A 22,608-nucleotide genomic window follows, 5' to 3' on the forward strand; every position below is an offset into this window, starting at 1 on the left:
ACCCAGAGTCATGGGCAGCTCTGGGCTGGATGGGAGCAGTTGGACTGGAGCCTTCCCAGGAAAAGGCAGGTGCTGCAGGGCCCCCACCCCTAAAGCCTCATTACTGGGGACAGGCCATGTCCCTTGATCCTGCCTGGGCTTTCCCCAGCATTACAGTTCTGGGTCGAGAGCATGGTTCTTACAGGCAGAGCAATGCAGAGGGGACGGGCTGCAGCAGAACCCAGGAGGGGCTGTGGCTGAGTCAGCCTGAATTCCTGCACACCTGGAGGGGCAGATCTGCTACCCTCACATGGAGCATGCACTCCACCCAGTGCACGTGGCAGCAGAAGGGCCATTGCCCTCCCTCCCCATGTTCTTAATCTTTCAGGTACCTAGCACCCCTTCAGAGCAGTGGCTGCACCCCTCAAGAGGCCTGTGGCTAGCCCCTGCACACATGGGGTTACCTCCTTGCCTTTTCTCCCCTTGCACTCTACAGAAGGTCAGGCGTGACCTGGCCTATCCCATGACCCAACTGAACAAGGTCGCCAGAGATCCTTGGTTTGTGATATGACAGGCACGTCCCTGGGATACAAGGAAGATGCGCTGAGCGCTGCGTGTAAGCAGGTTCCAGGCAGTGTGGCCAAGGAGCCTTTCCGGCTGCCCGCTCAGGGCTGCAGTAATCACACAGGACAGGAAGCAGGGTCCCTTCAAGGAACAGCTCACTTGTCTCCCTTCCTGCTCCTGACACTGTTCCCAGCACAGCCTGGCCACAGCACAGAAACTTACAACTCATCCTTTCTCTCCCAGACAGTGAGCCACACTGCTACTCCTGCTGCTCAAGGGGGAAACTGCATGACAACTGACCAAGGGTCGTGGGGGAGGCTCCATCACGGGCAATTTCGTAAATCAAGACTGGATGGGGTTTTTTTAAAGATCTGTTCTAGTTCAAAAGGCATTATCTGAGGCCACTTCTCCAGCCTGTGTTGTACAGGAAGTCAGCCTAGATGATCATGATGGTCCCTTCTGGCTTTAACAACAAGGAGTCTGGTGGCACCTTAAAAACTAACAGATTCCTTCTGGCTTTAGAATCTGTGGAGCTATGAATTTTACCCTGCCAAGGCCCGAGTTCAGGTTCTGCATTTGCCCTGCAACATGCGGCTATCACCTGGGAGAGGGCAGAAGGCTGTACTCAAACTGCTCAGTGCTTGTGATGGCACCGAGAGCTGCAAAAGAAACAGTGCCCAGAACTCAGGCCTTGACTGGAAGATGAACAGAGGGCAGGATTGTCACACATCCCCTGTTTCAGCCAGGCACAGATAAGGACAGCTATGATTTCAGAGTTTCTCCATTTGTTGGATTTTTTTAAACCTTGCTGAGGCACTGCCTGCATTCCTCCCATCTGCCACAAGAGGGAGCTACAGTTTAAAGTGGCAAGGCCTGGTGAATGGATTCTGAGCACCCCTGTAGCAACTTCCACACACCCATCACACAGCATTTACAGGCATTCACGCATCAGATCTCGTGGCACGCCTGTCAGAGCAGCATGATCATCCCCATTTTGCAAATGGGGAGACAGAGGCACAGAGCTGGTACGTGGCTCGCCCAAGGGGTCACCCAGCACCCAAACGGCAGAGCTGGGAGTGGAATACTGATTTCATGCAACCAGGATGTGTTTCTTTTCTGCACACAAGAGGAGAGGAGGGGAGAGACGCTGACAGTCACAATAGCGAAAACATGGATTGCTACATCAAAGGAATGTATTCTCCCCTTACACCTGTTTTATCCCAGTGTAACTCCCCTGACGTCACGGGCATTATTTCTGAGCTATGCCAGTATGAGTATGAGGCAACTCGGGCCCATTGTGCTTGTGGAAGGACAGACTGAAATTGACCATGATCTAGGACTGAATGGCTCAGAGATTAGCAGTCTGAGCAGCGAGATGGGCATGGAGAGTGAATTCTCCCCTCATCTCTTCAGATCTCAGTAGGTAAAGCTGTAAAAAAAAGTCCTGTTTGGGTCTGTGTGGGTTTCAGTTAGTTTTGTGGAGACTTCTGGTCCGTAGAATTGTATGTATGATCCTGTTTGCAAGTTTCAGGATCATTCAAACCCAGCACGGCAAAGGCAAGACTCCAGATGAAACATGGAAGTTTCATAAAGCCCTGTACATTCTGCAGGCATTCATCAGGGTGAGGGTCTGTTCTGCCCTAGTGACCTACCAAGTCTTCTACTGTCACAAGAGTCTCTCCAAAAGCAACCAGTAGCTATAAAACTGCCTTGAAAAATCTCTCTCTCCAGGATGCAATGCAGTAATATGATGTGCACTCAGTGTTATGAGTGCCCTCTAGTGGCACATCCTGATTATCTGTCTTAACACAACAAATGTATATTGGATTTCAGGAAACTGAGTGTCTGGTGGATTGTCAGCAGCAATCTTAATACAGCAGAACTTCCTACATGTACCTCATAACACACACACAAGTGTCACTTGCAAAATGTGGCTAAACTTTCAAGGGGCCCAAACATATTTCACACCTAAGTCAACTCACTGAGTTTTCATTGCTGTGGGCTGCGCTGAGCACTGCTCACATAGCTCTGCTCCCCGGCATGGGGGCGAGACCAGCTGGCCGGTGGCTGTCGGATGAGCAGGGGGAGCTGGCACTGACCCTGCCCACACTGTACCAGTCCTGGGGAAAAGCAAAGGGCTTCCTTCCCCTCCAGGAATCTCAATTCAACATCTTCCAGCCGTGCTAAGTAATACTCTTGGTCCTGCCTCAGACAATGAGCAGGTGACTTAGCAGCTCTATGCCTTAGTGTTCCCATCCGTAAAAACATGGGGATAGTAATGACAACACCCCTCAAAGGGGTGACATGAGCTTTAACTGATTCACACAAGTAAAGTGCTTTGAGATCCCAGATAAACTGAAAGTTTTAATTATTAGCAGTGTTAATGCAAATAACTGATACTGACGTAATAAAATAACAACTGGTGCTTTTCATCCATTGATCCCAAAACCTTTTACACAGCATTATTATCCCCATTTCACATATGGGGAAACTGAGGCACAGAGCTGCTAAGTGACTTATCCATGGTCAGTGGCAGAGCTAGAAACTGAACCCAGATCTCCTGTCTCTGGACCTTAAGGACCAATCCAAAGTCATCAGTAGCATCAATCCATGGGAAACAAAAATCTATGCAACTTACACATGCTGTATATGTAACACATTTTATATATAGATCTCACATGACCTAATATGAAGGGGGGGGAGGAATAGCTCAGTGGTTTAAGCATTGGCCTGCTAAACCCAGGGTTGGGAGTTCAGTCCTGGAGGGGGGCCACTTAGGTATCTGGGGCAAAAACTGGGTATTGGTCCTGCTTTGAGCAGGGGGTTGGATTAGATGATCTCCTGAGGTCTCTTCCAACCCTGATATTCTATGACTGGCCATTTTTCCACTTCACAGACCATCTACATATTTAACATACAAAATATGATGCACATCTCGTGCATGAGACGCAGGAGCCCTATCCAAATGGAAAATCTCTTCAACTCCGCAGAGACTCTCCATATCTCCTGATTCCTCACTAAACCCTTGTCCCCTCTCCTGCCTACCGCCATTCAGGACACACGCATAACTATTTAGTCAGTGAGGCCCAGATCCTCAAAGGAAAGGGCCTAAATACCTGTGAGCCTCTAGCCCTAGACTCCTTGCAGCAGGGTCCTTGTCTTTCTCTAGGTCAGGTAGTACTCTGTCAGCACGTAACAAATAGCTCAGAATAATTCCTCTCTGTTGTACGAGTCAGATCTGGCTGTCCCCCCTAGGGGCCAATCTCCTTCCTCAGCTCTCAGAGCCGAGCCACCAGCGACACCCCTTGATCCATACACCCAAGTGCCACCGGCAGCTCAAAGGCAACGTATGGCCCCAAATGACTAGCTAAGAGGCTTGAGGGTGTGCCGCATGCACTAACGCACACGTGAGAACAGAGGCAATGCTGGGGGGGAAGCACTCAGGATCACCTCCCCCAGCCAGATTTCTGCCAGGGCGGGAGTCTGGCTGAGTGACGTGCCTGGGAAAGGCACCAGCACCTAGCACTCCCTCTGAGCCCCACTAAGAGGCGCCCAGAGCAGGGAAGAGAGACCGGGCTGGCAGCAAAGCTCCGCCAGAGGGTGTGCAGGGAAGCTTTCTGAGTTCCCCGCTGTCCCTTCCTCACCTGCAGCCACAGTCCTGCTCAGCAGTAAGTGTCTGGAGCTGGCTCCAGCCCGCACCGCGCCCGCAGTGGGGAGGCCATGGGAAAAGTGGGGAAGGAGCTGTGAGAGGAGTGGGAGCAAGGAGGTGCCAGCTTGGAGCGGATGTGGGAGGTGCGGAAGCAGTGGGAAAGGAGCCGGCAGTCACATGCCCCCCGAGAATCTTTTAAATTGTGCCCCCCTACTATCGAAAGCTACATGTCACGTCTGTGTAAGAGGAAGCTGATCCACTGGAGGCGGCTCGGCATCCATTTACACCAGAGGAAATGAGGAGTGACTCCACTAAAGATCAGCAGCGTTGCAGCTGCCTAAAACTGGGGCGAGACTGGAGTCGGGCCCTGTGTGTGCTTAGCTCAGAGCAGCGCGTGCCCGCCCAGAACTGAGAGCCTCTTGCAGCTGAGAGCTGAGGATAGGGCCTTCAGCACGTGGCTCATTTGGGGCCTTTATAATGTCCTGAGTTACGGGGGCAGAGTTTCACTTCCTGGCTCTCGCTACCATGCAGGCAGCCTGGAGTGGTGACCCCAGCGTGGTGACCACCAGGCTGGTGGCTACGCAGGCTTCCCCCACCACTGCACACGCCTTTATCTGCCCTCCTAGTGAGCCACCGGCTACAGAAACCCCCATGGCTCCACCGCTCTACCATGTCACATAAGGTTTGTTTTCACTGCAGAGCTAATTGTGGGGATCAGCACCAGGTTAGCCTAGCCTTCTGTGAGTGGCCATGCTGCAAAGCCCTGCCCGAGTGACCTGCTGCCCTCCCTCACGGGGATCGCTAGGACTTCTGGGGGCACATCCCATGGTTCTTTGTGCTGCCGCCGGCTGGGCTGATCTGATTCCTTCCCGGTGAACTGTGGGAGAATTTGTCCATCTTTCTGGGCACACGGGGAATTGTGGGAAGTTACTGGAGGACGATTAGTAAGCGAGTGAGCTAGCCTGCATCCTCACTGCAATGTGGGGGGTTACTAGCCTGAGGGAAGCAGCACCGGACCTTTAGCCTGTACCTGTAGCAGGGCCAGCTAGCCCGGGTTGAAAGCACCACTAAACTCAGGTAAGAGATTTGCGTGTGTGGATAGGAGCAGGGCTGGGGCGACAGCCCAGACTAACTCTGCAGTGAAGATAAGCCCTTATTGGCTAGGAACATAAAATCTCATCCTCTGAAGATGACATTTTCCTTGTCTTAAAGCAGGCCACAACACTGTCTCTTTCATCTTGGTGAATTCCATATTGAGGAATCAGCTCAGACAGGCATCAGGATTTCAGATCAGTCATCCTCAGCAGAACACTGCCCAGAGAAGCGATGCCAGGAGATATTCATATTATCTGGGTTTTAACTATTACAAGTAAATAGAGAGCTCAAAAGATCAACAAGCTCTTGAGGTTATTGCTGCCCAGACCTCAAAATATTTGAGCAGAATGTATTATTAATTATTATTATTATTAAGCATTAAGTATATGACTGTAGCACTCGCAGATGCTGGTCAGGATCGGCGCCCCTTTATGCTATGTATTGTATAACCTTGTTAAGGTGGAGAAAATTCTCCTATCCATCCAGTGGAGGAAGAATCAATCTGGTTAACAGATTGCACAGTCAACGTGTGGAACTCCTTGCCAGAGGATGTTGTGAAGGCCAAGACTATAACAGGGTTCAAAGAAGAACTAGATAAATTGATGGAAGATAGGTCCATCAATGGCTATTAGCCAGGACGGGCAGGGATGGTGTCCCTAGCCTCTGTTTGCCAGAAGCTGGGAATGGGCGACAGGGGATGGATCACTTGATGATTTCCAGTTCTGTTCATTCCCTCTGAAGCACCTGGCATTGACCCCTGTCGGTAGACAGGATACTGGGCTAGATGGACCTTTGGTCTGACCGAGTATGGCCATTCTTATGTTCTTATGTAAAAACTTGGAAGCCATGCAGCAGCAGTGTGATGAAACACGCTATGACGCCAAATCCTGATCCTGCCAAAATCAATGGCAAAACTCCCACTGCGGGACTCAGGTTTGGCCATGGCTTACTTTCCAAACGCCTGTATGTGACCTGCTTCTCACTTCAAAGAGTTCACCCAGGACACATCCTGCAAAAAAGGCTGGTGCCCCTGCCTGAATAACAATGCAATACATTGCAATCACACTGGAACACGTCTTGGTCAGGCACATTGCAATGCTCAGCTCCATTTAGCTCGGTGGTTATACGCACCCTGGTCAGCCGATGTTGATAGTGGAGTCTATGCAGCTGTGCAGGCAATGTCCAGGCAAGTTCCAAACAGCGCTTAGGTACAGGACACTCTTTCCACTCATTTAATGCTGCTTTGGGCAGCTCCTCCGTTTGCTGCTGCTGGCCCTTCTTGAGAGTCAGAGATTTTCCAAATAGCATGCGGGATAGTCAGTTATGGACAAATTGTTTGCATCTTCCGTTAGGTGCCGACACAGCGGTGCTGATTCCCAGTTAGCAGGGTGATCAGCACACTTGCAAGGAAGAAAGTCACTCGGTGCTCCCTGCGTTCTTTGGGGCTAGGAGAAGGGAATTTGGGAATTAACAAAAGGAACTTCCATCTCATCCTAGTTGCTGCCCGGACTAGTAGCTGACCAGGTATTTCTGCCAGGAAGGTCTATGAACTGCTCCCACTGCCAGCTCCTCTGAAACCCAGCATGCTTGTGATAGATAGGAACAGAGTCCAGCTACCCACACTGTGCACAGAAACATCCCCAAACGCTCTTTGCTTCGAAACGGCCACATGCAGCTCCTCCCTTTCTCTAACTCCCTCCACGCACCGCCCACTTCGGAACACATCCCTGATTTAACCCCTCTCCTGGCCCCCAAGTGACTGACATGGCACGGGAGCGTGGGTCATTTGAAGGGGGTGCTAAAAATAACCCACTGTATTTAAACTTGCTCCTACCATATACAACAGCTTTCATCCCAGGACCTCAAGGCCCTTTCAAAACATTTATTAGCTAACCTCCAAACACCCACAGAGTATTATTCTCTCCATTGTACAGATCATAGAATCACAGAATCTCAGGGTTGGAAGTGACTTCAGGAGGTCATCTACTCCAACCCCCTGCTCAAGCAGGATGGTTGATCTGAGGCCCAGAATAGTTAAGTGATTTCCCAAATCACACAGCTTGTTAGAGGAAGCCAGCCCTGCCTCACCACATATATTTATCAGTGTTGGTGTTTTGTGGTAGCTGCCACAGACAGGGAAATGCTTGCACTCCACCTGCTAAGCATTCAACTTATGTTTTCTCCAATTCTGCTCTCACATACTGGACAAAGGCTTCCAGGTCTGGCGACACATGGATCAATAAATTTCCCTCTTCTGCATAGCAGGACGCTCTTATGAGCATGAGCCCACCGCAGCGCTTTTATTTCACGTACTTCATTTCTTACCTGGTATGTTTCACAGAGATGTTCTTTGGGGATGTCTTGAGCGTGGCAATTCTCCAGGTTGGCCTATAGCTGGCGGAAACACCTCTCCTAGCCTCCCAAAATTCTGGTCCCAGCTACATCGTGAAAAGTAAAGAGCTCTTATGGGTACACTTCACCGCCTGTATGTTTTGGGGCTGAAAAGCTAGGATTTGGCAATGATTTTTTTTTTCCTTAAGGGAAAAGTCCCGTTCTCAGCTAATCAGACCTGACCCTGAGCACCAGCACCAGCCTCCCAGTTAACTATGCAAAAACCTACACCGATCACGGACTTTCTGTATAAGACAGGAGTAGACAAAGGGTAAAGCTCGTTCCAGATCTGGGGTCTGTGAACACATGCCCATAAGTGAGGGCATGGCTAGTCCACTAGGACTCCAGAGGAGGAGGTGGCTGATGCCCCAGCCCACTAAAACCACGTTATCCCACAGAGCAAATGGCCTGTTACAGCCAGAGTTGTTCAAACTCAGCCAAACAAAAGGGAGCAAGGTGTTCTGCAGCCAAAGTCTTAGGAATGAAAAAAGGAAGGGTCCCTTCCAACTAGAGTATGGATACCCTGAGTCCAGCTCGTCCTTTCTCATGGAAGCAGGCTGGCTTCCCAGGGAGACTAAACTACCAAATCATCCCATGTCTATTCCCTTTCCAATGGACCACCATCCCATTTGCCCCCAGGTCTGGTCTCACTGCAGGTTTCTGCAGTGATGGGGGCAGACACCGTTGGTCCCTCCCCCAGCTAATGGAGAGGGATTTAATAAGACATTAAGCAGGGTCTGAAGACCCTCTTGCACCTATTAGAAGTTGCTCCAGAGACTCGTGGCTTGGGGCCGTGGAGGAAGATGCATGGTAGTTCTCCTCCCAGTTGTGCGTGTCAGCCTGGATTTACGCCTGCAGTCCTGCCAAAAAGGTGTGTTAGATGGCACGGTTTTGTTGGCGGCTTGGGGTGTAGCTGAGCTGGTGAGGGGTGAACAAAGATTATGCTCTCCCCTGCTGTCCACGTGATGCCCCTCGGACAGGAGATGGGGTGGAACATTGAGTGGGCAGCTGAGGTGCAAAGGGGGAAACTCAGGGGCCCTGGGGAGGAGAACAGGCAGGGCCAGGGGGAGAGAAAAGGGAGATTGGAAAAGTATAAGGAGCAGCATGTCGGCAAAGAGGGGCAAAGAGGGACCTAGCCACAAGATCACAATAATAATGCCCTACAGATCCTTCAGCAACATCTATAAAAGGTCCTTTCACAGCCCTGTGGGCACATGCCAATAGCCTCCTATTCCATTCAAGTTCTGCGTGACAGTCATGGGGTCAATGAATGTGTACATGAACCGTTTTAATCTGTCCACATCGGTGCAGCTCCTTGTAAAGCTGGGACCGTGTGCATTTCCAGCCGGACTTAATGGGCCTCATTCTGATCTTGCGATGGCTGGGCACCAGTGACTTCAATGGACTTGTGTCAAGGTTCCTTCCCCACTCTGAACTCTAGGGTACAGATGTGGGGACCTGCATGAAAGACCCCTTAAGCTTATTCTTACTAGCTTAGGTTAAAAACTTCCCCAAGGTACAAACTTTGCCTTGGCCTTGAACCGTATGCTGCCACCACCAAGTGTTTTAAACAAAGAACAGGGAAAGAGCCCACTTGGAGACGTCTTCCCCCAAAATATCCCCCCAAGCCCTACACCCCCTTTCCTATGGAAGGCTTGATAATAATCCTCACCAATTGGTACAGGTGAGCACAAACCCAAACCCTTGGATATTAAGAACAATGAAAAATCAATCAGGTTCTTAAAAGAAGAATTTTAATTAAAGAAAAGGCACCTCTGCAAAATCAGGATGGTAAATACCTTATCAGATTCAAAACATAGAGAATCCCTCTAGGCAAAACCTTAAGTTACAAAAAGACTCAAAAACAGGAATACACATTCCCTCCAGCACAGCTTATTTTAAAGGAAATCTAACGCATTTTCTAGCTAGATTACTTACTAACTTAACATAAGTTGGAAGGCTTGCATTTATGATCTGTTCCCGGCAAAAGCATCACACAGACAGACAGAACCCTTTGTTCCCCCGCCCCTCCAGATCTGAAAGTATCTTGTCCCCTCATTGGTCATTTTGGGTCAGGTACCAGCGACGTTACCTTAGCTTCCTAACCCTTTTCAGGTGAAAGGGTTTTGCCTCTGGCCAGGAGGGATTTTATAGCACTGTATACAGAAAGGTGGTTAACCTTCCCTTCATATTTATGACAGCTTGCTCCTGATTTGCACCCACCCGGCTGCCCAAAAGGGTTAAGGAGGACAAAATGCACTTGGATAATCCGGAGGCTAAATTTCAATCCAATGCTAGGCACAGGGACTGCAGTACTGATTGTGATATAACCCAGTAAACAAAAATAATTCCAGCCCGTGGTGTCATGCCAAGCTAGTGCCACACCTAGAGAGCAGACAGAATGCAGGGAGGGTTCCCAATGCCATTGTATCATTATTAAACCGTTATCCCAGCCAATTAGCAGCAGCTGATCATAATCAATGCAAATATCTGCCTCTTGCCCATATATTGGTAGAAGCTGCCTTGCTCTTCTATTAAGTACAGTGTGTCCTTCCACAAATTCTGCAAATGCCTTTTAATTGTCCTCAGTGCTTCACTCCAGACATTGGACACAGCCCTAGCTTATCGGCATCTTCATTTTTTTCCCCAATCGCTTCCACAGTCTGTTGGCTTTAAGACCTAGACCCTGAGGCTGCAATCAGATCCTCTGCAGGCATCCGTCTGCACTGATGCAGATCTCACTGCAGAATCCAGGCCTTCACTTGTGCCAAGCACCCGCACAAATACGCCACACTGGGCTTTTCACCAGAGTTCCTCATGCCCAGCTCCCAACCCACCTGCCTTCCCCCAAACGGAGCTGTAATTTCAGAAACCTTGGAAGGGCCAAACCGACTGCAAGAAAGAAATCACAAACGTGGTTAGCCTAACTTACCTTGAGAAACTCAGAGGGACTGAGCTGTTGGTCAAATAAAAGCTTTTGCCTCACCCACCTTACCTCTCTAATACCCTGGAACTGACAGGGCAACACCACCACTGCATACACTCACTAGGGGACAGAGAATATTAGGCCAACATTTGGCACACTGTACCTCCTCTGCAAATCACGTGAAGAAGGGACAGGACCAACAGCCAAGGAAAACACCAATGCACAAGGGAAAACTACGTTAACTGGGCGACTCCTGCATCTCAAGGTCTAACGTTCACTCCACCTGCCTAAAGCGAAGAGTAGTTAGAGGCAAAAGGTCAGATTTACAGCAGTGTAAACCCAGAGTTATTCAATTCAGTTCAGTGGAGTTGCATTGAAATTATACCATGGAAGGAGAGCAGAGTCACAGGGCATGTCTGCCCTGGCCTGCAATTCAGATTACGGGGGTGTGAGCTGCAGCGTGCCCCAAAGTGCTGCACTGTATCTCCCCCACATTGACGCTGGGGGTGCAAAGGTGGAGGCTCCCGGTTGGCAATACTGTAGTCCTCTTCAGACAGGACTACATTCAGGCGAACTAGGGACCTTTTAGCTGACGCCTGCAGCATCCACATGGGGGAAGTTACAGCACAGCACTTTGGTGCGCTCTGCCAGACACAGCCTCACAGACTGAACCGTGGGGCAGTGTAGACAGCCCCAGCAGAATAGCGGTAGTTCTCATCGTTAGGGTTTTAATACTCGCTGTGGCCTTGACAACTTGGGGATCATGAGGGATGGGCCCTGGCTCACATACAACCCAGCTCCAAACATTGTGTGCGCTTGTGCGCACACACACTCACACACTTCTCTTTGGCAGGCAATGGCCAACTTTGGGACAAGAAACTCTTTTCAGCTAAATTTCATCTGTTGTCCCCATTTTCCTCCCATGGTCCATCCCCCATCCGTGCTTTGAGTCCTGTTACAACAGCTATCAAAACTGGTGAGTTTGTCCTGCCATTGCTACATGGGTTCAGAGGTGACCTTTTTGGATATGAGCGGCTGCGGGGGATAAACCCATTGGAGTTTTGTTTGGGATTCTGCTTCAGTGACTTGGCATAGATCCTCAGGCCAGAAGGGACCACCAGATCATCTCATCTGATCTCCTGTATCTCACAGGCCACCAACACCCCCCAGCATCCACACACTAAACCCAACAACCAAAATTAGACCAGAGCATTACAGCCCACAGGAAACTGAACTATTATGTGCCACAGGCCGTGAATAGAAGGGACCGAGGTGTGAACATTGCCCCTATGGGCCTCCACCAGCAGAGCACAAATCTGCTAACTTGTGTCCCACATAGATCTACCCACCTCTGCATCTTTTGTTCATTATCCTGCCTCTCTCTGTCTGTCATGGATCTCATGTCATCACCATATTCCGTGAGATGAGACTGCACCGGTGAATTCCCCCAAAGGAATTGTCTTCCCTGAGGAAGCTGCAGATGGAGGGTGCTGCAGCTCTGGGACCAGGGCAGACCTCAAAGGGAGATCTCTGCTCATCTCCATCAGGAGGCAATTGACGTTCAGGGTGAGATCCTGAAGAGAGGATGGTCACCAGGTGCCGCTAGGAGTGATTGGACTGGAGGGCTACACAGGGCAGCTGGTTCTAAAAGGAGTGCGACTCCGCTCTCTTGCTCTGAAGACACCAGTGTCCCAGTTATAGAGGAGTGCCTTGCACTGAGGGTTCCCCAGCAGCTGAGTTCTCCTATTAAAAGTCAGGTGGACCAGCAGATGGACCTGACACCAGTCAGAGGAGATGAACTCTCACCTGCTCTCTATAGGCCAATCAATGATGGAGACAAGTGGACTGTTGGCATTAGTGTAACAACAACACGCAAAGAACAAGGTTGTGTGGTTTGGACTGGGGAACTGGTGACGACAGTTGCTATAATTTAGTTCAAGCATCATGTACCTTGTGTGTTAAGGTGAAGGCAGGAGGCCCTTGACTGACATCCCCCAATGCCTGGCTATGTGTGTGTCAAGAATTAATGCTGCACACACGTTGTGATCGAGAAACTGGTGGGCTCCGTGCCTGGCTGTCGCAGTGGTGTCCAGATCCCACGTTCTCTGACGGTGCACTTGGAGATGTCCCTTAGGACTCTCCTCGCCTGTGGGGTTAGCATAGGGGTGTCCCCTGCAGACCTGCCAGGCACACTGCCATCATTGGGCTCTGTTCTGCAGGACTCTCTTACTATTCTCAGACTGTCTGCCAGAGCCACCGGCTGCACCGACTTTGCACTGACTCTGTGCCTCACTGCTTGCCCCAATGCATGTTTTAACAGCTCTCAGCTTAATTTCATCCAGTATGTGCATGGGCAGCACTGCAGAGAAACATCATTAGCAGAGTAATTGCTTGTTAGAAGGCAGTTATCTGACCATGTCTGTGCTATTTAACCATTGGGATTTCTAAGAGTTGCATGCCATAGAACATGGAAATGTCTGTGTGTCAGTTAGCTGTGAGTGCCAATGCGAGTTCCATGAAACAGGGATCATTTATGGATGCCTTGTGAAGGACAGGCAGTAAAGGTGAAGAAGGAGAAGACGTCCTTAGCCTTGCTGCTTTATTAGATATCTAACTAGAGACAATTGCCAAGATTTTCCCAGGAGGCAGACAAATTTTCAGCACACTAGCACCTCTCAGCTTTGAAAATTCCACTGGTTACAAGAGCAGCCAACAATGAGCTCTCAGCTTTCCTACTGCATGTTCCACAAGCCCTTTGAAAATCCCACTGCAGATTTGCTTGCAATCCTTGATGTCAGTCAAATTGTACATCCACTTGTGCTGTTTTAATTGGGAGTGGCTGGGTCATTACTCATATTGAATCTATTTCCCTATGTTAAGCATCCTCACACCTTCTTGTCAACTGTCTAAATGGGCCACCTTGATTATCACTGCAAAAGTTTTTTTCTCCTGCTGATAATTGCTTATCTTAATTAATTAGCCTCTTACAGTTGTATGGCAACTTCCACCTTCTCTGTTTGTATATATAGATCTTATTATTATATGTTCCATTCTATGCATCCGATGAAGTGGGCTGTAGCTCACGAAAGCTTATGCTCTAATAAATTTGTCAGTCTCTAAGGTGCCACAAGTCCTCCTGTTCTTTTTGCGGATACAGACTAACACGGCTGCTACTCTGCAACCTTAATTTTCATTGTATGAGACACACACACAAAACACTGTATAATTTACCCTAAGGGATTTCCTGGGGCTTGGGTGCTTGCTGGGAGGACCGCTGTGTCATTTATTAAATGGAATGACTCTTAAAAAGAGAGAGAATTTCACCAGTGTGATCAGCGATTACCAAATCTGGCAAGGTCCGTTATTATTATGACTGCTATTTAGTGGCCTAGGTGAAATGGATTGGTGGAGCCCAGTTCATTCCCAAGATATTCCCTCATCACAAAACAACCTTGCAACAGACATTAACAGAGGCGGTGTCTCCTTTGCATTAGATTACTATTTTGCATTCTACTTAGGCCTACCCATGGAGAACTCTTGTATATTTCAGCTGCTGCAGCCAGAGTACGGCTACCCGTTTACATAGTGGTGCTTCTCTGATGGAGATGGCTGTTCCTGTGCACTGGCTTCTGACTTGTTGCCAAACGCAATTCAAGGCGGTAGTTGTGATTTATAAAGCCTTTTATGGTTCAGATCCTGTGTCTTTGAGAACCTGCTCCCCACAGTGTTTTACCCCAGTAGTTGTGATAACTGGGGGGCACTGGAGCTAAAAGTCTGCAGCTGGTTTTGTCAGAGGACGGGTGGCCAGAGTTCTGAGTGGAAGGCCCTTAGCTCTGGAACTCATTTATTATTTGGATTGTGCTAGTGCCTAGGTACTCCAGTCTCTGTTGACCTCTAGGGCACACTGCAAGGACTGTATATTTACCCAGGCTTTTCTGAAATAAGAGGAATCAGTAGAGTGACACGTCTTCATTTTATAGACTTGGTTTGTTTTAATAATAGCTCAACCTCTATGGTTTTCATTTATTTCTAAAATATGGGCACCTGCCGGCTGGGATAGGCACAGTTCTATGCCCCCAAAAGTAAGCAATAAAATAAACACTTGGCCCCAAATGTTTTGGCAGGCTCAGCTGAGAACCCAAGGACAGAATCAGTCACAAAGTCTGAGCTACCTTCCACATCAGGGCAGAGGCAAAATTCTGCACCTGAGCAAAACTGAGTCGGCACCCTGGGTGAATGTGCCATCTTTGCAAGAAGAAAAAGCTTTCTGCAGCAAAATGACCATTTTCCATTTGCAAAAGCTCAAGGCAAGAAGGAGACAGCTTTCGCTTTCCTGCGAACCAGAGGAAGTGTGATTTTTCTGAAGGTGGTGCGAAATAGTTTCAGACAGCTCTAATTAGCAGGGCAGTGAGCAGGGGAAGCTGACACTGCTGCTGCCTGTGTTGTACCTGTTCTGGGTATAAAGAGAGACTGTCAAGCCAGCACCTTTCACCAGCATTATATTCAGTTCACTGTTTATTTGAAATGTGTTGAATGAATTACCCAAAGAAAAAGGAACGAGCATTTTCTGCAGATTGTGCACAAGCTGCCAGTATTGTGCTTTAAATGCTGTTTTGGATGGGACCACAGATATTCAGTTCTCAGGAAGGCACATTTGCCATTGTGTACTCAAAACTTTGAGCACCCATCCCTGATTAACACCAGCTGGTGTGGCAAAGCCAATGCCAAGTTCAGCAAGTTGAGAAATGTACCTCCCAGCAAAAGTGATGTGATATTTAGGGCCCCATCCTGCAATCCTTGTGCATTCAAAACTGGCCTTGTGCTCAACAAGAATTCTGAATGTCTATCGCATGCAAGATCAGGCACTCTATCTGTAAGGAGCATCCACTGTAGTAAGAAAGCCCAAGCCTGGACATACTTTCTATGGAGCATAGTTCTTACTGCTGTGAATAGCCCTATTTAATTGTAGTAGCAACCACTATGCCCTGTACTGGACTTCCATAGTGCTTTCTATCAAGGGTCTCAGAGAGATGTACAAACCTGCTCTGGGAGGCAGGTTGATATTAAAATTCCTGTGGGGAAACTGAGGCACGATGGGCTCAATTGGCTTGCTCAAGGTCACAGAATTAGTCTTTAATAGAGCCCAGGTCTCTGGATTCTAAATCTTATGCTTTAACAACAAAGCCATCCCTCCCCTCACTCAACTAGATATTTTAAAATATATATTAAGCTTGCAGAGAGGTATTTATTTAGTCATTTAAAGTGTACAACAGTTGAAGATGCTGAATGCTCTTTAAAGGTCTGATCCCACTTCCAGTAAAGTCAGTGGCACAATTTCCCATCGTCTTCAACGGAATCGGGAGTAGGCCAAAGCCGAAATTCCACTGGTCACTGTAAATGTTTGAGGGGAAGCGAAGGTTGCCTCGTGGACATATTCCTTCCTCCTTGGTCCATCCACATGTGCATAGAGAAATGAGGTCACCCCAAAACAAGCAGCAAATGGATGCCAAAAGAAAATCCATGTGAAGGATACATACTAAAGAAAATAAATATATAACAATATAGGTAGCAATAACACAGCTAGAATATTGGTTGTCAAAGAGGCTTTTTAAATGGCCTTTAGGCAGATAGCTATCCCGACCCACACTGTCCCGTGACACACATAATACCACCTTTCATCCAAGGAACTCCCAGTGTTCCCAAACATTCATTAATCCCCCAACTCCACTGAGAGAAGGTGACAACTATTCTGTGCATCTTACAGATAGGTAAACTGAGCCAAAGAGCTCTTCCCTGTCCTTTCCCAAAATCAGTCAGGGGCAGAGTTGAGAACAGAACCCAGGAGTCCCAACACCCAGAGCCTTGGTCTAACTATGGGGACACTGCCTCCAACATCAGGACACACTTAAGGGAGATGCAGGTTAGGCTCACGACGGATGCACACTTTATGGAGATACTTTTGACAATTAAAATCCTAGGTACTTGATCCCTATCACCTGTATTGTGTATCATCCTGCCCTTTTGCACCATACAGACTTATTATTCTAATAGGTCCTCTGCATCTCATCAGGGACCCAATCATCCAGCCTGTCCCCCCTTTATATCCTGCCCTCAGCCTTCTGCCTGGGCACTAGATGGCCCTTGTTTCAACACTGTTCCTTCGCAGAACACTATGCGAGACACATCTTTGCAGCACGTGGCCCACGGACTCAAACCTGCAATCTGACCCTGCAACGTGCCGAGCACCCTTAACTCCCACTAAAGTCAATGGGAGCAGAGGGCACGCTGCCCCTCTCAAGAAGTGCTGCACTGCTTCCAGAATCAAGCTCTTAATCTCTAAAGCAGAGCAGAGCACAAACCACTAGACACCAGGCTCACCCCTGAGACTGGCCACAGAGGGGAAGCAAGCAGCCATTTGAGGTCCTAGTCCTTGTAGAAATGACATTGGAGCAGAGCTATTAAGTCCATCTCCTTGCCAGTGCAGGAGGGTTCCCTAGGCTCCGCTCTCCAGTGCTCCGCACAGTCTAGTTTTCAACGTCCCAAACAATGGTGCACCCGCCACTTCCCTTAGAGACCACTCCATGATCTAACAGGGAACCCGCAATCCCATGCTAATTCTGGAGCTCACGGACCACCTCCATCTCCCTCTTTCGCAGCAGGAAACAACTCACCAGCAAGCCCAATTTTCTTCTCCGACACAAGGCAAGCAGGGAGAAGACAAATCACAGCCTGATTGCCCAATACACGCACCTCCAGCAGCTGGGGGCATCACAAATCAAAAGATCAGTCCTACCTGGCATGTCACCTTCAACACTAACCTCCCAGTGTTGTACTGGCACACAGGAGGGCAGAAGTCAATGGGTCTTCAAAACGTTAGGGCAATGAAGTTGCTGTTCAATTCTGTTACTTAACCGCCTTTATGACAGTTACTATGTCCCAGCTTCTTTATTTTGCAACCTGTCATACAGCTCTGATGAGACAACAGCACTGACAACCTGCAGATTCTTTTAGCCAAGAGGCCTTCTTCAGACTGTTGAAAATACAGAAATAAGTGCATTAGGGCCAAGAAGGCAATGTGGTCAGAATGGCAGCTTTTATCTGGCTAGCTACAGCAGCCTACGCACTTTCCTTTAACCCACTGAGCCAGATCCAGGAAGGAGCAGAGTACTCTTGGCTCTCAGCAAAATCACTTGGGGTTGCTTAGAACCTTGCAGGATTGTGCCTTTTCTTGATGGACTAAAGCATGCAACCTACTTGCTGATGTGGTACCATCTGACTCCAGATGACAACCCCATGGAATTTACCAGTACTCTTCATGGTATGTGCTTTTTTATTTTGTGACAGTTATTTCACTAAATGTTATATGTTCGTGTTGGTCCATATACATACATAAATTAAATACAGGCCTCCTGATATTTATGTTCTTAGCCCATTCTTCTCAACGGCAATTTATATGTGAGGTTCCTTCTCTCTCTCCCAGCAATCGCAATTGTAAACGTCTCTTTGTGATAATAGCTAAAGAGCAGACAGAGCCTGTTTTAACAATCTATGATCAATCCTCTTCAATGTCAAAGGATTTGCCCCAGAAAAGCCTACTTTAAAAAAAAACTATTAAATGTTCATTATAGAGCTAAGTATAACTAGCATGTCACATAGCCTTTAATGGGGAAAAGGTCTATTAACCTGATGAGTGAGTACCTATATAGGGAATCTGAATCATCTTGAGATATGCACTGCGTATATTTATAATCAATTGGCCAAATTGGAACCTGTCCTAAGGAGAAATTTGTTGTTCATTTTCCACTGCACCACAGGGTTCTCACCGCTTCCTGGGCCATGGTGTAGTGTCTGAGAATTAAAGCCAAACTAAGGGCCAAGCTCACATCCTAAACCTGGTCAAAATCATTCAATGCAAACAAAAATAATCAAAGATCATCAAAACATGAAATTTTAAAACCGTATGCCAGCTTTTCCAGATTACAATAATGAAATTCCAGGCCAAAAAGTAGTAATAAATAAACCAATACTTTCCTGTTGAACTAGTTTGACATCTCTATTTGAAAATAACCTGATGAAGTCTAAGATATACAGTACAGAACAAATACAATATGTTACTTTAAGAAAAACTAAATATGGTGGAAGAAAAAACTTCAGAAAATTAGAACACCATTTTGACAGATGCAAAACTTTTCAATAGTTATTGCACATCCCTGCTAGGCAGTCTATTCCAAAGCACATACACATGTCAATAAAATATTGTTCTCTGCATTTGTAAACATGCTATCTGCTATAGGAAAGCAGCGCATCGGATGCAATTGAGTGGCTACAGAGTTGATGGGGCCAGAACTTCATGCTATTACAAGGTCTTTCATTCAGTAGATTGGCTGCAGTTATCAACGAAAAGCCAAAACAAAAAGAAACATTAAATATGAAAAAACATAAGATACTGACAACAAATACTTTAGTGAGCTATAATGCGACTGAAGCACAAACAAAAAGAACAGCGAGATCCAATTTCAAAATAGACTCTGAATTAAATCGCAAATTGTACCAAAGCAGCTCGTGTTTATTTGACTTTCTGACACCAAGGAACGTGTTACGCAGCTGCACCGTTGCACCGTTCCACCAGCACCCTGGATGCTATCTCCCTAATCACCTGCATGCTTGTACTGCAACCAGCCTAGAGGTGACGGATGCAGTCAATACGGGTTGCCATTGAGGTTTTAGTGCACAACTGACAACGTCCAGCAGGAGTAAGTTACCAGGATAGGTCATCGTCACAAACAACTGAAAGAAATTCTGTTCCAGGCAGCATTCGCACTCTTCAAGGAAATCAAAGATCAACGACCCAAATGGGGTTCGCCTCACAAGGGCTGGCTCGCGTTCCCTCAAGAAGCAACCTCTCTAAGCTGCTTTGGAAGAGCAGGACAGCCCACAGGAAGAGAAACGATCCACATATAGATAAACAGCCACCGAGAAAGTCAGCCTACAACCCCCGAGGTACATTTCTGTGGCTGTGGACGTGGGGCAGCGAGGAAGGCGTTGTTTACATGAGTTGCGTGCCTGCCTTACACTAGGAGAAGCAGCGTTCAACATGCAGATCAGGAGTTCTTAAAACAGATCAAGTCATATTCAGCAAATCAAATTCAATGCCCCCACACCTGCTCCCCTCCAGTCTCCCGTCCCCAAATCAAGCCTGCCAGCATTTCCCAGTCACTAAGGGGAGAGACAAACGGTCTCCAGGTGCAGGTACCTATTCCTGACCCAGAACTCCACAGACACAACAAACACATGACAAACACTAAACTTTCTTTTTTCTACGTGTAACCCCACGGCGATGCTGGGGTAGCAGGTCTCCAGCAGCACATGCCAGCCACCAAACGCAGTTCCCAAACGGTTTGGTGGTGCGCTAGGCAGAGGGAGTCTGCTGGCTGTCCATCCCCATCTGCCTGGCCCCCGGCAGCCTCCAAACACCCCACACACCCAGACTCACCCCCCCTAATCCCCGCAACAGCAGCTCCTGGGCCGGAGAGGAGAGGAAGGCAGCCCCAGGCAACTCACCGCAGTCTGCGCACAGGATCCTGCCCACATCCTTCTTGAGGTTCTTGCCGCTGGTGTCCAGGGGGGCGAAGGATGTCCTGAAGACCAGGGGCTGCTCGGTGGGCTCCAGGAAGAAGATGTAGCGGTGGTTCCTCTTCACTTTGAAGCAGGGCGCCGGGGAGCCCGCACTGCCCACGCTGATCAGCTGCTCGCGCTGCAGCCCCCCGCTGTTGCGGGGCCACAGGTCCAAGACTTTCACCAGGACCACCCCAGCGGCGGCAGGGGGCTCGCGGGTGCCATTGCCGCTGCCGGGCGGGGGGGGCAGCGCCTGCACCTTGCCCTCCACCACCACGGCCGCGGTGTACGCCTGGTCCTGCACCGATTTGAGGCTGGGGGAGTAGCAGGCGAGAGACACCCCGAAGAGCAGCATGGAGAAGCCGGGGGTCGGATCGCGCCTCATGCCGGCGGCTGCTGCGGCGGCTGCTGTCCGGGCTGCAGGGCTGCGGCTGCTCGGGAGGCGCAGCGGGGCGGGCGCTGCTGCTGCTGGCGCACGGAGCCTCCTCCAGTCGCGGCGCTGAGCAGCAGACCTGCCGCATCTGGCCAGGCCATTTGGGGGGCTGCCGCTTCGCCGCCGCTTCGGGAGGGGAAACAGAGGCGCTGGAGGACCGGAAACAGCGTAATCTCAGCGCCCGCTGGCCGGCACCTCCCCGGGCGGCGCAGCAGCCTCCCCAGGCACCAGGGCACGGAGCTGCGCGGCTCACCGACCCTGGGCGCCCTGCCCCCATGCACCGGCGGATGGAGCCAGGGAAGGCAGGGGGCTGCCCGCCCGCGCCGGGCAGGGGACCCGAGCGAGCTCCGGGGCCCCGAGGGGATGCCCCGGCCTCTGCAGAGCGCACCCGACTTGTGCTGACCCGCTGCGCCGGGAGCGCCCTGAAATCCCCAGCAGGGTCTGGCCCAGTGCCCCGCGCGGCCCCTGCCTGAGTCCTGCCTGGGCCAGCCAGTCCCAGCGGCTGGGCAGGTGAGTCCCCGCGGAGCAGGTGACTTCCCCGATCCCCGGGGATTTTGTCCCCAGCGCCCTTCTGAAGGGATCCCGGGGAACCCTGAGCGTGGCTCCCCGTGCAGGGGATCTCCGGGACTCCCTGCCCCCCGGGAGAGCCGGTGTCAGCGCTACCCGGAACCTCTCCGCCCGGAGCCCGCTCCCTTGGGGGAGGGTGTCGGGGACTCCCTGCCCCCTCGGGGATGCAGCCCTCTGCAGGGCGGGGCGGGGACGCCCGGTGCAAGGGACCCCCCCCCCCCATGCGGGTGGGGGCTGCAAGGAGAGTCGCGAGGCAACCCGCGGTCTCCCGAGCAGATGCCTCAGCTCAGCGCTTCCCTTGGCGGCCCCTCCAGAAGGTGCCACATTGATGCGCGCTCAGCCACGTACCTCTATGCCATGCCTCGAGCCCGAGCGTCCCCGGGAGCTGCCCCGCGAGCCGCAGAGAGCCCCGGGCAGCCGGACTGCCGATGTCTCGCCCCTCAGCCTGCAGCAAGGACACGAGGAGCAGGTGGCTGCAGCAGGCGGGGGTGGGGGGAACCTACCAGTAAGTCACTGGGTTTACATTTGTGTTGCCAGAGGGCCTGGCTGACTCCCCAGCATTGCCCTGTTTTATTGGTGCGACTGGCAGCCTGCAATTGGAAGAGGGGTGGGCTGGAAACGGGGGCAGAGCCGATCTCGCTTAGCGTGGGGAGGGTGGCCGGGAGGGGGGTCCCCAGGATGTGAGGTGGGAGGGAGAACTAGATAGCTGATTTCTGCAGCCCTTGGCATTCCGATCACATCCTCTCAAGACCTGCCCATCTCCACACTGCATTACAGCTCCGGTCAAAACACGAGCATTTCCTTCGTCAACCCGACAATCAGCTAAACCACATTCGGGACAGGAGGAAGCGCCGCTTAACCGGTTGCAACGGAATATTATCTGCTGCCAGGGGCACCTGCCCTGCAGATTTCACAACTCCAAACTGGCAACAGGGTTGGGCCGCCCTGCCCTACACATCTACTTTCCTATCTCAGGATTACTTTGGAGCTGGAATTTTATGCATGACACCCCAGTCAAATGCAGTTTAAGAAAAAGAAACAAACTGGCAAAAGAAAAGATAGCAGCTGAAGAGAAAATGGCTTCTTTCATGGAGTGATCCCTGCTGTCTCTCCTTAATAAACAAACAAGATAATAACAAGACTTTCCCACTGCAGTGGGTTTTCAGGAGAAGGCAATTTAAGTTCAGAAAAGTTGTTTATTTTTAAAGATGGTGCTCCCCTGTCTGTGTTCCTTATAATCGCATAGGAAATCATTGCTGAAGCTGCAAGCCACAGCAGTTTAAGAAGAGTAGTTAATAGCAGAGGATTTTCAAAAAGGCAAATTCTGCCTCTGGAATCCACAGCCCGTGGGTTCCCATTGTTGTGGTAATTGACACAAGGGGGTGAGAT

The 22,608-nt window shown here is 49.8% G+C and overlaps 1 protein-coding gene across 2 annotated transcripts in view; it reads right to left on the minus strand.

Annotated features, from left to right (window-relative positions):
- NRG2 (neuregulin 2) overlaps positions 1 to 21,692 on the minus strand; it is a 303,847-nt gene extending 282,155 nt beyond the window's left edge. The window contains exons 1-2 of one of the 2 annotated variants that reach the window (XM_043552601.1): positions 21,568 to 21,692; positions 20,166 to 20,801 (exon numbers count right to left, since the gene is read on the minus strand). In XM_043552601.1, the coding sequence (XP_043408536.1) occupies positions 20,166 to 20,604 (439 nt within the window). In that variant the 5' untranslated portion in view covers positions 20,605 to 20,801; positions 21,568 to 21,692. Of the gene's footprint in view, positions 1 to 20,165; positions 20,802 to 21,567 lie in introns of those variants that run through there. The other variant, XM_043552600.1, reaches the window with a different exon arrangement.
- Between the last annotated feature and the right edge of the window lie 916 nt (positions 21,693 to 22,608).

Source organism: Chelonia mydas, chromosome 8 (assembly GCF_015237465.2).
Source record: "Chelonia mydas isolate rCheMyd1 chromosome 8, rCheMyd1.pri.v2, whole genome shotgun sequence".
In the NCBI taxonomy this organism is placed as follows: Eukaryota; Metazoa; Chordata; order Testudines; family Cheloniidae; genus Chelonia; species Chelonia mydas.